The sequence below is a fragment of the Gavia stellata genome, chromosome 5 (genome assembly GCF_030936135.1).
Source record: "Gavia stellata isolate bGavSte3 chromosome 5, bGavSte3.hap2, whole genome shotgun sequence".
In the NCBI taxonomy this organism is placed as follows: domain Eukaryota; kingdom Metazoa; phylum Chordata; class Aves; order Gaviiformes; family Gaviidae; genus Gavia; species Gavia stellata.
Window position 1 is genome coordinate 28,977,284 of NC_082598.1, and position 14,672 is coordinate 28,991,955.

At 40.0% G+C, this 14,672-nt stretch overlaps 1 protein-coding gene across 1 annotated transcript in view; it reads right to left on the reverse strand.

Moving 5' to 3' along the window:
- Positions 1 to 2,098: 2,098 nt before the first annotated feature.
- Positions 2,099 to 14,672, reverse strand: part of GABRA4 (gamma-aminobutyric acid type A receptor subunit alpha4) — a 37,572-nt gene continuing 24,998 nt past the window's right edge. The window contains exon 9 of the mRNA XM_059817471.1: positions 2,099 to 2,632. Within this exon, the coding sequence (XP_059673454.1) occupies positions 2,099 to 2,632 (534 nt within the window). The remainder of the gene's footprint in view (positions 2,633 to 14,672) is intronic.

The following is a 14,672-nucleotide window of genomic DNA, read 5'->3' on the forward strand; positions in this document are numbered from 1 at the left end:
GACCCAATTAGGGTAAAAACAGCTACGGCAACTAGAGATACATCCAGAGATGCAAACTACTGCAGTTAGACATCTTGCACAGGTGCTCCATTTCCAGTTCTGTGCTATGGCATGTGTAATGGTTTTCTAACAAGTGTCGTAATCTCAGACTTCTAGATGTAAAAGACAAAAAGGAAAGGACCATACCTGGCCTTTTGAGAGCATGACTTAAGTAAAAAAAGACTAAGGTAACTGTTTATATCACTACATCATAATAAAATCATGTAGGACATTCCCACATCCTGTGCATTCTATTATCAACAGTCCAATGCTATACACGAAATAGCAGCCTGGGACCCATACTACACGTTGTAGTACACATCTCTTGCAGTCTTCAGGTCCCATAAGTTAAAGGTCGGATTCTCAGCCATGAACTGGCTAAAAGGTTTGGAGAGACAGAAAGAGGCACAGAGATACAGTCATAGTTTCATCATTATGGGTCTTTTTACTCTAATTCTTGTCCCAACATAGCCCCGGGCAGTCTCACGCATATCCTTAGTTACCCCAGCTGTTTGTGGTATCCATCAGTCACTTGATCATTACCTGGGCACAGAACCACTCAACACTCACCTGATCTGCCCCTCAGCATAAAACTTTGACAATAGGCTACCAATCCCCTATTCCAATCAGCTGAAGCTAAGGATTAGTCCAGACCCTTTAAAGGCACAGCCAGATCACAGCTGAGAATTTGGCCTTTGATTTTTACTTGTCACCTGCACAGAAATGCTAACCATTTGCCTAGCCAGATGGATCTGTACAAACATTTTTAGATTTATTGCCAGCATATCTTCCACCCGTTCTGGTAAAAAGAACATTTCTGATCAAGATTTCTATCAGGTTTAAACTATTCAATTCTTTAGTAAAGTTTCCCACTTGTATATTGCAATCTGAGCTGCTAAAAAAAGCACCTATCTATGTCATAGATCATAAATAAACTTTTTTCCCCCAGGCTCCACCTAGAAACTTTCTTTTCTTATTTATATCACAGCATTCCTTCACAAAAGGGTGTCTCTCATTCACTCAAAGATGTGCCATAGCCACGTTCATCAAAGCACAGGAAAATTTGTTTTGCTTAATTTTGAAGCCACTTGTAAATGACTGAAACATTGTATAAGGGGGGGGGGATATGTGTTCAAAGGAAATCAGAGGAGTGTGACTGAAAAATATGGAAGAAAAAAAAGAAAAAAAAAAACAAACCCCAAAGCATCCAAAGAAAGAGCAAAGAATTCAAATAAAAAGTTGAACATTGTGGGCCTGGTCCTCATCTACCACAATGGATGTAATTTAGGAATAAATCCACTCAAGCTGGTCAGCAAGGTCAAAGAAGAATCACACACTTAAGATCACCTTACCAGACAAAAAAATCCAATTTTGAGAATTACATCAGATTTCAGATTTTACAAGGTTCACTCATTCTTATTTTGGAGTGAGAATTTCCCAGGTTGCAACACAAAATAATGCTTAGTAAAAATATATGGAGCTCTACCACTCCTTTGCATAACTTTTCTGGAGTTGCACTCTCCCAGGCTGGACTCTCTTTTCTTTTTCCACTGTTCATCTTCCTCCCCCCATTCTGCCAATTTTAATCTAGCAGGGAAAGTCCTCTTTTAGCGAGCACTGTCAAAATATTCAGGACATGGACCTTGCACTCCGAGAATGCAATGCTGTGTCCAGACCACAGTGCTGGGTGCTTCAGGGATTTGTAATAATCAACATGCGTATTCCTAGCGGTCAAGATGTGTTCCACTGCACAGCTGTGCACCTCTGCCTTTGATTTGTTGGGGGTGCATGTTCCTCCCAAAGGCAAGTTCTGTGTAGCCAGAGCAGTCTGTCTGAAGAGAGTGACGGTTCACTGCTAGCTGAAGGGAGGAAGACAAATCTGTTACCCATTACTCTGGTAGGAGTTAACTAATTATCCCCAATAACTCCAGCCTTTACAATGGGAAAGTAGCACACAGCTTTTATAAATAAGAGTTATTGACCTTTTTAAATAGTTTCAAAAGAAGAAACTCTGCATCAAATGTGAATATAATTTAGGAACTACTACATAGCAGCAAAACTACATTAGACTTTCCGATTTTTCCATGGTATCCTTGGATAGATACACCACCCAGTAGACCATGTTAAATGCTCCAAAGGTAACAGGAAATAAAATGCGTGCATATTTGTCTATCTTACTCGTGCCGGAGTGGGAGGCGGGGGGAGCAGGTGGTGTGATAGCAGATGGCTTTGCAGATGCTCCTAATGTATTAGGTGTGGTGGTCTGAATCTGCTCCAGTCTAGATCCAAGCAAGTGCTGAATGGAAGGGGATCCAGCTGTGGCATGCTGGGATACAAATCCAGTTAAAATTGGCGTAGAAGGAGGAGCTGGAGGGGTAGCTCTTGCAGAAGATAATGTCTCTGATGCATTGATGCGTGTGAAAGGGTTGGGACTTGATGCAGAAAGGGAGTGGGGTGTAATGTCAGAAGACCCCTGAGCTACAGAGGGAGGCTGGATAGAGCTGTGCCTTGTGTCAATTCGGCTCCCACCGTCAGCTTCGGACTGTACTGTGGCATTCATTCTTTTCCTCACATTTGAACTGGCATCTGTACTCTGCAAAGTTGAAAAAAATACTAGTAATTCTTAAAATAAACACTGAAGCAGAAGCAATGAAAGCGTTATAACAAAGCACTATCAGAATAATACTCACAAATATAACCAGTAGCTTGATCCGGAAGCACAAAGATACCATATGCTCATGAAAATAGATTTAATAGCATATAAAGTGATAAGAGTTCCTTTTACCTGTGGCTGGAATACCAGGGTAAACACATCTGATGCATCACACTCCATGTGATGTGGTACCTATGTAAACTTAATACCATGAGGCTAAGTATTCAAGAGTCGGGGTTTTTTTCCAGGCTCATGCTCAAAACAATATTCTCTGATGTTTACCTATTTCTCTGATGATATAAAAACATTCTAGACACAACTTACCAGCCATGATGGTTTACTTCTGTTTTATGTCTCCAGAAAAGTGACCACCATGTATTAGGAACTCTAGTCTGTCTTCTATAGTAGATGCTATTAAAATGCAAGTATTTACCAAAGCAAGTTACCACATTGCTGTTTTTTCAGAAATAAAGGCTGTGCTTTTCCATATCAACCACAGGCAATAAATTCTCCAGCTGCAATGGAACCAGTGAATAAATCAGTCTTTCATCAACTACTTTCCATTAATTAACTAAGAAAAGTCGTGAATTCCCCATCACTTGATGTCTTCAGGCAAGTCTGGATGTCTTTCTGAAAGATATTCTTACGCCAACTAGTACTTATTAGGCTGCATGAGAAACTGAAATACAGGTGAGGAAGTACAGATGGGAAATCCAGCAGAGTTTAATATTTTACTGACTTCTGGGAGTGGGACTCAGGCTCTGCCTTTCTTCTCTGCATTTAAGAGGAAGCCTAACATCTCCTGAACCTCCTTCTGGAAGGGTACCTGAAGAACAGACTTTTGAACCTTCAGCCCTGAACCTAAAAGATAATATAAAACATATTATGTTTTAGATATTATATGTGAATATATTTTGTGCAAAGGCTCACTGCTTTCCAAAAGACAAAGATTTAATGGCAGGTAGGGTACATATACTCAACAGCAGCAATACAGGTCTAAATACAGGCAGGACCAAACAATCACTTGTTAGATATCAAAAATCACATGTTTTTCACCTCTCTAATGATAGCATTCCCAAGCATTGCCCTGCACCACACCTGCTGTGCCTTTGGCTCCCCTTGCCTTCCCCCCTACCAGAGAACCCTGCCAAAGCTCACAGCACAAGGAGAAGGGAGAGAAAGTGGGCAGCAGCTTCTCTTCCCTCCTTCATCCAACAGCAATTCTCTCCAGCTAAGTGCCGGAGCAGTAACGGAGAACAACTCAGGTTGTATTCAAGGTACTAGTACCTTGAGTAGTGAGTGAGTGACAACCATGTCTGTCTGCTGCATCAGTTGGGCCTAGCTGGTTTGCTCAAGGAAACAGAGAAATAGGAGCTGAAAAAAAAATCTGAAAAAAACAATTGAAAAGAAACCACCTCAAATCACTCGACTTCTCCAGTACTCCCACCATGGTCAGAATGCTGGTCCCAAATCCCATTAATTGCAGTACAAATCAGTCACTGGCAATAGTGGTGGCCTGATTTTATCTGAAGCTGTCACAGATATATGCCAGTTCATGGCTGATGTATTTGCCAGCTCATGGGTGATCTATCAAAGAATCCCTCTTAGGTTTCACAGTTTTCCTTCCTGCAGAGAAGCATGTCAATCCCTTTTATTTATTTTTTTGCATCTGCAATCCAAAGAAGCAGAGGACGGGAATAAACACCAGAGGAAACTGTATTTCCTGAAAGAAACACTAATTGTACTGTTTGAAAGAGAAGCCTGAGTCACTCTTCGGGAAGTGCAGAAGTGCACACAGGTGTGCAGTTTGGATACTTTCACACTGGGGTTGTCAATGACCCTGGAATAGTAAAGCAGCTTCCACGACTGCTAAATTGAAATTGTAAAATACAATCAGGACAGGAGTGCATTTACTAGAGACTTGGTAATACCTGACAGAGTATTGCATATTACTTGAAGGCTTGCAAAGCTAAGCAGATGCAAGTCATTGAAGCTCACTGTCCAAAACAATAGCTCTGTGCTATGAAGAAGCTGGCACTACAGTCATTGAGAGGAAGTGAGTTTTACCTTCTACGTGCAGATCCTTGGACAACTTGGCTTTGCTTAAGATTCTCCCATCGTAAAGCTCTCAAGCAATGCATGGGGAGCAAAAGCCCACGGGCTGGGACAGGGGTTGCAAAGTAGATCTGCACTGGAGCTAAGACATGTCTCATTTCCCTGCTACTCTCTGCCTACATTAGACCAGCAGAGGTGGTGCTGCTGGGGAACAGAAATACCACATCTTCAATCACTCCAAGGGCAACCATAAAAGAATGGTCCCAAGAGTATAGAACAGAGACTTAAGTGCAATTCACAGAGGCACCATTTAATGCTCCTGCTCACTTGTACTGCCACTTGTTTTCAACGGCCACCTCCGTATCCTTCCCTTTTGTGCATCACCAACCACAGACACTGGTAAGACAGACAGGTAAGAGCCAGGCTCCTTCTCACATTCCAGCCATCCCTATTTCTTCTGTGGGAACTTGTTTCCATCGATACGTTTGCACAATACCTCCTCTTCCCTGCACTTCATCTGTCATCTAAGTGACCAAATAAGACCTGTTGCTATTTAATCCACTACTCATATCCCATTACAGTGTTTATTCTAGAATAAAATTATCTATACTATTTCAAATGGTCAAAACATGTAACTGTTTAAAAGTCTACTGGGCATTCTCTTTCTTGCCACTGATACAGAAAACTTCCAATACTTCAGGAACCTTAAGTTTAGAGAGAAAGCCAGTTTCCTCCTAAGTATTACAACGTACACATAAAGCCCAAACAGATAACATCATAAGATATCACAACATAGCACTGCATAACAAGCCCCAAAAATACGGGTACATTTTTTGTTAATTCTCTGGAAACCACCTTCCAACCACTCAGAGCATGGAAATTAGAAACGATATTTCTAACATGCTCCACAGAAAACATATCACTGAAGACTCGTAGTTCTTGCATAGTATCATTGTAGTAGTTTGGATTTGTGTTCTTGAATTGAACCTTGTCCTTGAAACGTACTGAAACAAGCATGTTCCATGGAGAGAGATGTTACATTACACACGGAAAAGCAGGGGCTTTGGCCACTGCTGGAGCAGCCTGTTAACTGATAATACTCTAACAATGCTGGGAGCAACTTAAATATTGGAGGCAGAAAATCTCCTGAGTCAGTGCTTAGCTCCAATACCTTTTGCATCCCAGAAGCCCTAAGGGGAACACGGTCCAACTCCTGTCCCCAGTAGCTTTTGCAGAATCAGCGTGCACCAGCAAAACAAGAGGCAGACAGCCTGCCTCACTGCTCCCTTTTTTAACAGGAAAACCGTACCACTCACGCTGTGCGTGGCGAGCACCCAGCTCCATGCCCCGTCAAAGCTGAGCAGAATGCACATTCATTCCCAGGGTGGCTTCACCAGCCACCACCTCCCCTCAAATATCCTTTTCTTGCACTTGCCTTACTCAAGAATGTATCATGACAATAGCTCATTCTCCTCCTCCAAAGCACTGAAGGGTGTCTCCTTTTTGGTTTCTCCATTTGAAAAGTTTCTAGCAAAAGTTCTTGTTACTGGTTGTATAAATATGATCCCTATGTATTCCTCTATTCAAAGTTATAAAGATAATTTCTTTCTTCCTACATTAGTCTATTCCTCCTCTGTACCGATGCTGTCTCACAAATCTACATCACCTTAAGATTAGTGCCAAGGTCACTAATAAAAATATTAAACAAGGCTGATTCCATGGCCAAATCTTAACAAATGAAATTCTGTTGACATCAGCAGAAGTCAGGTTAACCACTACATTGTAAATCATAGTAAAATGCAACATTCGGTTTGTACTAAGCAAAACATTCCACAGACATTTCAGCTATGGTGCATACCCCTAGTAAAAGGATATTGTGATAATGACAATCTGACCAACAAAATTATATACATATGTAAAGCACTTGCTGCATCCCAAAATTATTTTACTTTGTTTTTTTTAAAAATAACAGCAAGAAACACAAACCTACTGCCTATCACTAGCTTTTAGTTTGGAGGCATGAAAACAAGAAATAAAATATGAAAATCAAATGGAAACCAAATTAAATGCAACCCAAGAAACGAAAGTATTATCAAAGTAAAGACTCCTTTCTGAGGGCAAATCAGGAAACCACTCAATTATCCTGAGCCAACAGAGAGCTACTGTGCTACTCCAGATGGGGCTCCCCAGGAAATACTGAGTCCACATTTTTTACATTCTCACTCTAGACTGAAAAAGGATCTGATTTTCTGGAGATGCTTCAGCAAGATTTTTGGGAGACATTTAAAATGGTGGAGCTCAGGAATGCAAAATGGGAGCCTGGAAACTACCATAAAATGCAGTGTATTACAGCATGCAATGCCAGCCTTAATACATTTGACAAAGATTGCCTTTCTATAAACACAACTTGCTGCTTACATACATGTCGTCTCACCCTGCCTTTGAAATAGCCTATCATTCTGACATGGTCCAACCAACTCCACACTTCACAACCACCACGTAACCAGAAGTTGTAAGTACTTTGCTTTGCTGTATCCTCCTTCAAAGAGGAAACCTTCTTGCTACCGATCCTGTCTGGAGAATTCAGCCTCTGAACCTTAACTGGCAGAAACACTATGGATGAGAGTTTCAAAATACTGGGTGATCTGAGAGCACAACTCCTGTCCATGCATAGACAAAGTTCCCAAGAGGTCTGATAATAATCTAAGAATAGATATTCTGTTATAATTGTAGGACATCTTCATTGGATAAAGCTCCGTGGTTGACTGGAATACGTTAATGCCAAAAATCCACAGCACCAATCTCCTATTTGATTTTTAACAGCCAAGATTGGCAACAGTGAAAGCTAAGTTTCAGCCTCCGTGGGACTTCAAACATTTATCACCAAGATTTTGATTTAGGGACACTAAAAGGTAAAACATGCCAGAGGTAGATAGGTGACTGCACTAACAAAGCCAATGAATTGAGCAAACATAGGGAAAAGCAGACTTCAGCCTTTTTCAGAAGACATTAATAATCACTCCTCCTTTCTATCCAAATGAATATTTCATTAGTCCATACAACTGAAAAAAGAAAAGGGGGGGCAAAAAAAAAAGCTCAGCGCAAGAGATTTAGGAAGCTCCCATCCTACGCATTAGCATACTTTATTGGGGAGGCAGGGGGTCACGGGATTGGGCAGGAGGTTCAAATTCTGCCAGACGGGGAAATAATTGAATCTGTTCACACCTCCTCTCTCCCGGAGAAGTGCTCCGGTTATTAAGCCTGGGACACACCTCTGCTTCCCTATTTGTTGAAAACAGCTGGAACATACTAGCTGTAAACAGCAGCTCCTGAAGGCCAAGCTTACACATCCAAAGCCCTCTTCCATGGTGCTCCATCTGGCTGGGATTCAGCATGCTGGATTTGAGGTTTCAGCATCACTCCCTTAGAGACCTGGGACTCCTCAGGCACCAGGTGTGTACGCAGGACTGAGATCCCACCAGGTCTGTGGATGGCATGCTACAATATCCAGGTTCTTTAGGGAATTTGTGTACTAAAACTAAAGAAACAAGCAAAAACCTCACCGCAGTTTACAGCCAAGCAGTGCAGTCAGATGATTTACAGAGCAGATCTTTGCAAAGATGTAGCCTTCTGAGATATCAATGCAAAAGCACATCACAGAAGTGACTGGTAATTCCTAGCACTTCAGCGAAGAACTGTTTTAGTTCTGGGGTTTGGTTGTCCTGCCCACCCTGAATAATAATAATAATAATAGGCACATATTCTAATTGGTGGACTTAGTAGTGTTAGGTTGGGCTTGATCTTAAGGGTCTTTTCCAACCTAAATGATTCTATGATTCTAATTTATGCGAGTTGACAATAGACTTCCACCAAATTTGGTACTAAACCCATTAAAAAGGCACCATATCTGGAATAAAATAATCTAAACCCTCTATTCCATAGAGGACAGCTGTGTTCCCTGTAGTTTGAGAGTCAGCTAATGACTTGCCAAGTTAAATATATTTGAGAAGATGGAAACTGTTTTATTATCATCAATAAAACAGCATCCAGTATGCAAAAGCTTTTGAAATATTTACTGTATTAAAAAGCATAGAGATCTTGATTTAATTTTAAGGATCACATGCTATTTTGCAGGGTTTTTATCTTAAAAAGAATTGAAGTGGGAAGAGATACATTCAGTACAAATTCTTCCTATGTAAAAAGTCCTGATGTAAGATGCCCTTTTGCTAGTCCCAGAGCAGAAAGTCCATTTTATTAGGCATGAAGATAGGATAACTAAACCAACCTCCTTGCAGGCATGTGTAAAATGTGGTAATTAATGCTGTATCCTTCCCTTGACAAGTGGATTCACGTGCAATTGACCATGACTAATACAATGAAAGATGCTGTTAGCACACTTCAGAATAAATCTATACAATTTACTGTTAAATACTGTGGCAGATTTGTGGAGCAAGTTTGGTGGTCAGCTTCTATGACAGAAGGTATAGAATAAAAAAAAAAAAAACAACAACAAATCTATCACAAAAAATCAATTCTCACATTATTTGCTTTCCCATTTAAGCTCAACTTTGATGGATACTGCTGTTTACTACTGCACTAAAATGATGCACAAATATGAGTCAATCTAAACTCTTCAATATTTAACAAGGTTTGCACACTATAAACAGCTGCTCACATAATGTGGAAATTCTGAAACTTTCTCTAAGCCTACATAAGCCTTGATTTGAGCCAAAAAAAGTAAAGTACTGGATTGTTTTGTATGTCTTACTAGTTTTTGACAAGCAAGCCGATTTTGCACTTCAATGAAGTCCAGATTGCAAATTTAGCATGAACTGAAGTAGTGTGCAGCAGCTGAGCTGAGATTCATGGGAAGGGGATCATCAGCATACAAATATACAATACTGAACTGACAAACTTAGTCATCTTGTTACAGAACAAAGAGAGTTGGTAACAACCACAGTGCGTACTCCGTATGATAAGGCCAACCTAGAATCTGTAAAACAAACAAGAACACTACTTAAAAGTCACATGCCAAGTCCTGGGGAGAATGCAGCAATGATAAAAGTGATTACCAGGGAATCGGGCAACTTTATCGTTAGGACTGTACTATAGAACGTAAGCACCAAGAACACTGCAAGCTGTGAGAAATTCTTGTGTGTACAGAGTTAGCTCCTTCATACAACTCAAGAACATCTTCCCATAACCTGTTAGTGCTCTACATAGCAGCTTCCACTCAGTCTCTGCAATTTTAAACCACTTCATAGTTTGGATACATTCTGTCAGGATTTAAATCCAAAGTAAGCAGTTCCTACCCCCTGACCTAACAGAGAACCAGGACTACTACACATTAAAACAGGGCTATGCATTTGCAATATAATTCAGACCTATTCTTCTAATCTGCCCCAGCACACCCTGGAAAATAGTTCAGCAGTCCTGGGGTTGGATATATAGACACTTCAGAAGACCTGCGTCAGCCTCATCCTATGACAGACCTTCACAGCAACATTGTGCAAGGTCCAAGGGCTGCTTTTGCACCATTTGTTTACTGAAACAGAGAGTTCATGGCTGCAGGCCGATGCATTTTCTGGATCCTTAGCAGATCTTTCACACGGGATTTCACTAAAGTGGCATCTCTCTTGGCATCTCTCTCCGGGACAGAGGCAGTACAGTATTTAAAGCAGTAGCTTCTACTTTCTCAGGGATAAATTCACAGCAGAATTTACATGTCGTAACACCACCATCTGGTACCAGTCCTAGCGGGACAGAGCTAACACTTTGACATCCAGTAGCAGCTGTCAAAGCTGGAGAGAAATGCCCTGGGTAGGATCAGAGCCTAGATTACATGCCTTTGCAGAAGCAGCCATCCAACTCTACCCAGCACTCTCAGCTCTGATCTCTGTCCTGAAGCTAGATAGCAAAGTCACGCTGAAAAGACACACGCAAAAAGACTCTATCGTCCTCTATACTAACCGAGAGACCAGGATGGGAATGTAGGTTTGGCGATAGGAGACCTCTTCTCAAATCTGCCCTGACTGTCGCAGGGCTATCAACACAGGCTTCCCACATCTCAGGTGCTTCCCCACCAGGCCACTGGTTATTCTAGGACAAGTGGTCCTCATTCATTGTTATAGATGTTGCAATCTCACACCCTCCCGTTGCAGTGCATGCACAGACAAGCTGGCTCCAGAATCAATCCCTCTCCTTCTCCCTGTCCCCATACAAATAATTTAACATAACAAAAGCAGCTTCAATAGGAACTTAAGATGCTGTGGACTACTTAGTAGTCTGGTTACTAATACAGTTCTCCAAGACAGAAGGGGCAGGACTCAAGGACTCAGACTCCCATGTGGGGTTAGTAGGAGGCTGTATCTAATAGGCATGCTGGCCATTCAGGTGAAACGGGGTAGGTATTTTTCCACCTAAGATGCATGGCAAACACTTTGGAAGCAGAAAGTCAGTTCTGTACATGCCTACCCAGGGAAATCAGTAACTAAGCCTTTTAGGTGCCTAATCACCATTTTGGATACTTAATCTCCCTATGTAAAAAAAAAAAACCCACAACAAAAAACAACCAAAAAAAACCCCCACCCTGAAAAGGGTACCACAATCAAAGCAGTTATAAAATTGCACTGAAGAATTTTAATTGCTTCTTAGAATAATCAGGCATATAACAAAGAGGTGTTACTGTAATGAAATGAAAAATGAACAGTAAATAAACATCTTTATGCCTCACTGTTAATTTTACAAGACTAAGATTACAGCCTTGCGTGACAGCTCTATTAAACCTTCAACAAGACACAGGTAAATTAATAGATAGGAAGGTCAGTGATATGCTATATGAAAGCATAAGTTTCCCAAATTGGGAGGTCTCAATTAATTCAAACAAAAACTCATGCAAAAATTGGAAGGCTTAAAGCAACCAAAAGTCTGGCATTACTTGCTGTTTAGCTGCAACATAAAAATTGTTTGCGTGGTAATTTAGCAATATTTTCCTATTAAATTCTACCACAGTGGTTTTTATCCTTACCATTCCTTCCTAAGGAAACAGTCTGTTCTTCTTGGAGGACATTATATAGCCTGCCAAATTCACACCATTTGACATTTGCCAGGGAAGTAGCATGTTGTCATCAGTGTAAATAATGCTGCTTGTCCCAAATCCCACTGAGACACCATATTGCCATGCTGCTAGCAAATGCACAACTTGGAGGAGAAATCTACCATGTTTTACTATTATGTTGTAGCACCAGTCAATCAAAATTTTACTGGAATAGTACTAGAGATTTTGTTTTGCCTTACAGAGCCCTGGAATATGACCAAGTAAAAGCTCCACCTGCCACAAAATACAATGAATTCTAGTCCATTGCTTTAGCAGTGCGAAGAGCAATGCAGATTATATGGGGAGAAAAAGTGAGGGGAGATAAACTATGAGAGCCAGTGCACCATCCATGCCGCTCATTTTGTGATCTGATTCATGTGATGGGAGGGAAGGAGACGTAAAAGCAGCACTCCATCTTATGTTCCACCATTACACAAACCTAAAAGTGAATGAGGTGGAAGAAAAGTGAATTCAAGGTCATAGAGAGACATAAGTTAGAAGAAGCTTTTTTTCAAAAAAAGGATGCCAAATTCATGCCAAATAAACCCATCCACCTGTATGGTGCTTAAGAGCCATACACATGCATACATATATGTATGTATGCATTTATATGGTTCTTAAGTACTGGTGTGTACAATTCTTAAAGATTTCATTTATGTCATGACAAAAATGAAAGAACTGAAAACATAACTACAGGGAGGGGGAAATAAATCTATTAGGATAGGCTGTGTGCTAACCAACTGTGGAGATGCTCTGCATAACATCTATGAAAGGAAGAAGAAGAGCTGATTAGGGACCAAAGACCTTCATTATTTTCTGTATCTTTCAATTTTCAGTGACCTTAAAGCTGTAGTTAAATTTGCTTCAGTAGCTTGCAGAAAATGCCTTGAACACTCATTGCCTCGTAGATTTTCCCAAGGCTCTCAACGTTTATTTCTTCCGACTCCAATTCTCCCAGTGTAAAAATGATGTCAGCTAGAAATCTCACACGCAGCTGTGAAACTCAGTTGCAATTTGGTGTCATTGGGCTCACCAGTATTGGAAACTCTTTGTGGGGGGGAAACAAAGCTGAAATTTAAACATAAATACAGAAAAAGGTTTAAGCAGAAAATACGAAGAGCCTTGTGTTCAAAGGCATCATTTCATACTAATCATCACAGGGAAAACTATGAAGTCCCTGACAATTTGCATTATAAGGGATGCTGAACAATCTGAAAATCCTACTCCTGCCACCATACAGGTTTATTCTGACTTTGTGTTTCTGAAATGCCACCACATATTTTCTTGAGGACTTAATGTTTGCCTATGCAAAAAGAATAAAAAAAAGGAAGGAAATTGCAATTAGAGCAATAGAAGACCTTGCTTAATGCCTGCAACTGGCATTAGTAATAAAAGTTATTTTCATGCTTAACAGGATTGTATTGCTTATTCTAATGACGAAACCATAAGGAGTGTCTCTTTTCAGTAGATCAGCACAATGACAGAGAAAGGCACTTAAGTGTTTTTTAAGAATTAAAAACAATGGGGTATAGTATTTTCTAGAACAACCACTTGAAAGATTGACATTACTGAGCTATGCTTTGGTTTCCAAAATAAAAGCCTTATCCTAATACCATTTAAATTCAGTCTTCCAGTAACTACAGTAAACACTGTCAGGTATTTGAGCATCATGAATAACAGCAGAGCATATCTCTCACATTCCCTTGCCTACTATTGTGGTAGTTCATTATAATACTTACAGAAAATTGAAGAGTAAGCAATTACCACATTTCCTAGTAAGGTTTAGGGAGATAGCACTCCAGCAGGATTTCTTGCTTAGTTATAAATCAGGTATTTAAACTAAACTCCTGCTTTTTGTACATATTAAAAAAAAGATGAATAACCCAAACAAAAAGCATTTTCTTTATCAAAAGGAAAAACCTCATTCCTCAACTTTGAATTCCAACAATTTTGTTCACTTTATCAACACCCAGCCCTTTTTTTTTTTAACATCACAGGTAAGTTGAGTGAGAATCTAGCCCCAAACTTAATACTACGTTGCACACTTCCAGTAATTACTCTGCTCACTTTACAGTAGACAAATGTTTCTACTTCCAGTGTAAATTTATTCCACAACTCAACCATGTTAAAGGTAGAGCAATATCAGGTTCTTGGAAAGAGACCATATTTTTTAATATAACACTTTAATTTGTGCTAATTAGAAAGACATACTATGTGAAACATTAGGAAAAACATTTTAAATTGTAAACCCCACATTTATGCCCCAATTGTATTGTTTGAGCACATATTTAGCTTTATACATTGCAAGTAGTGCCAGTTGCTAGCTAGGACTAATTCTATTGAACCAAATAAAAAACAAAACTCAAATAAAAACAAAACCAAACAAACAAAAAAAACCCCACAAAAAAACCAAAACCAAACAAGCGACCAAAAAAAACCAAAGCCCACAAAACATTGTACCTGAGCATCACAGCCAACAAAATATTTTAATAACCATTTTCGATCTATTCTATTCTCAGGTATCCAAACATTCAAAGCTCCCACTAAATCACTGCAGCATTACCCCAGGTAGTCATTCTCTCCTATCTTTCAAAGAGCGTTCAGCACCAAATGTGCCAGTTGTTTATGACCTGCATCCACTCTCTTCCTACTTAAACATGATGCCAGCATATTATGACCGTAGATCATAGACAGCAAAAATATTGACTAATGAAACTAGAGCAACAGAAAATTGTTGACATGTCAAAGAGATTATTCACATAGCACAGCAGCTTCCCTTTGTATGGTCCTGTCCTTATATTTGCATGAACTCTATGCATTTCTTGAGCC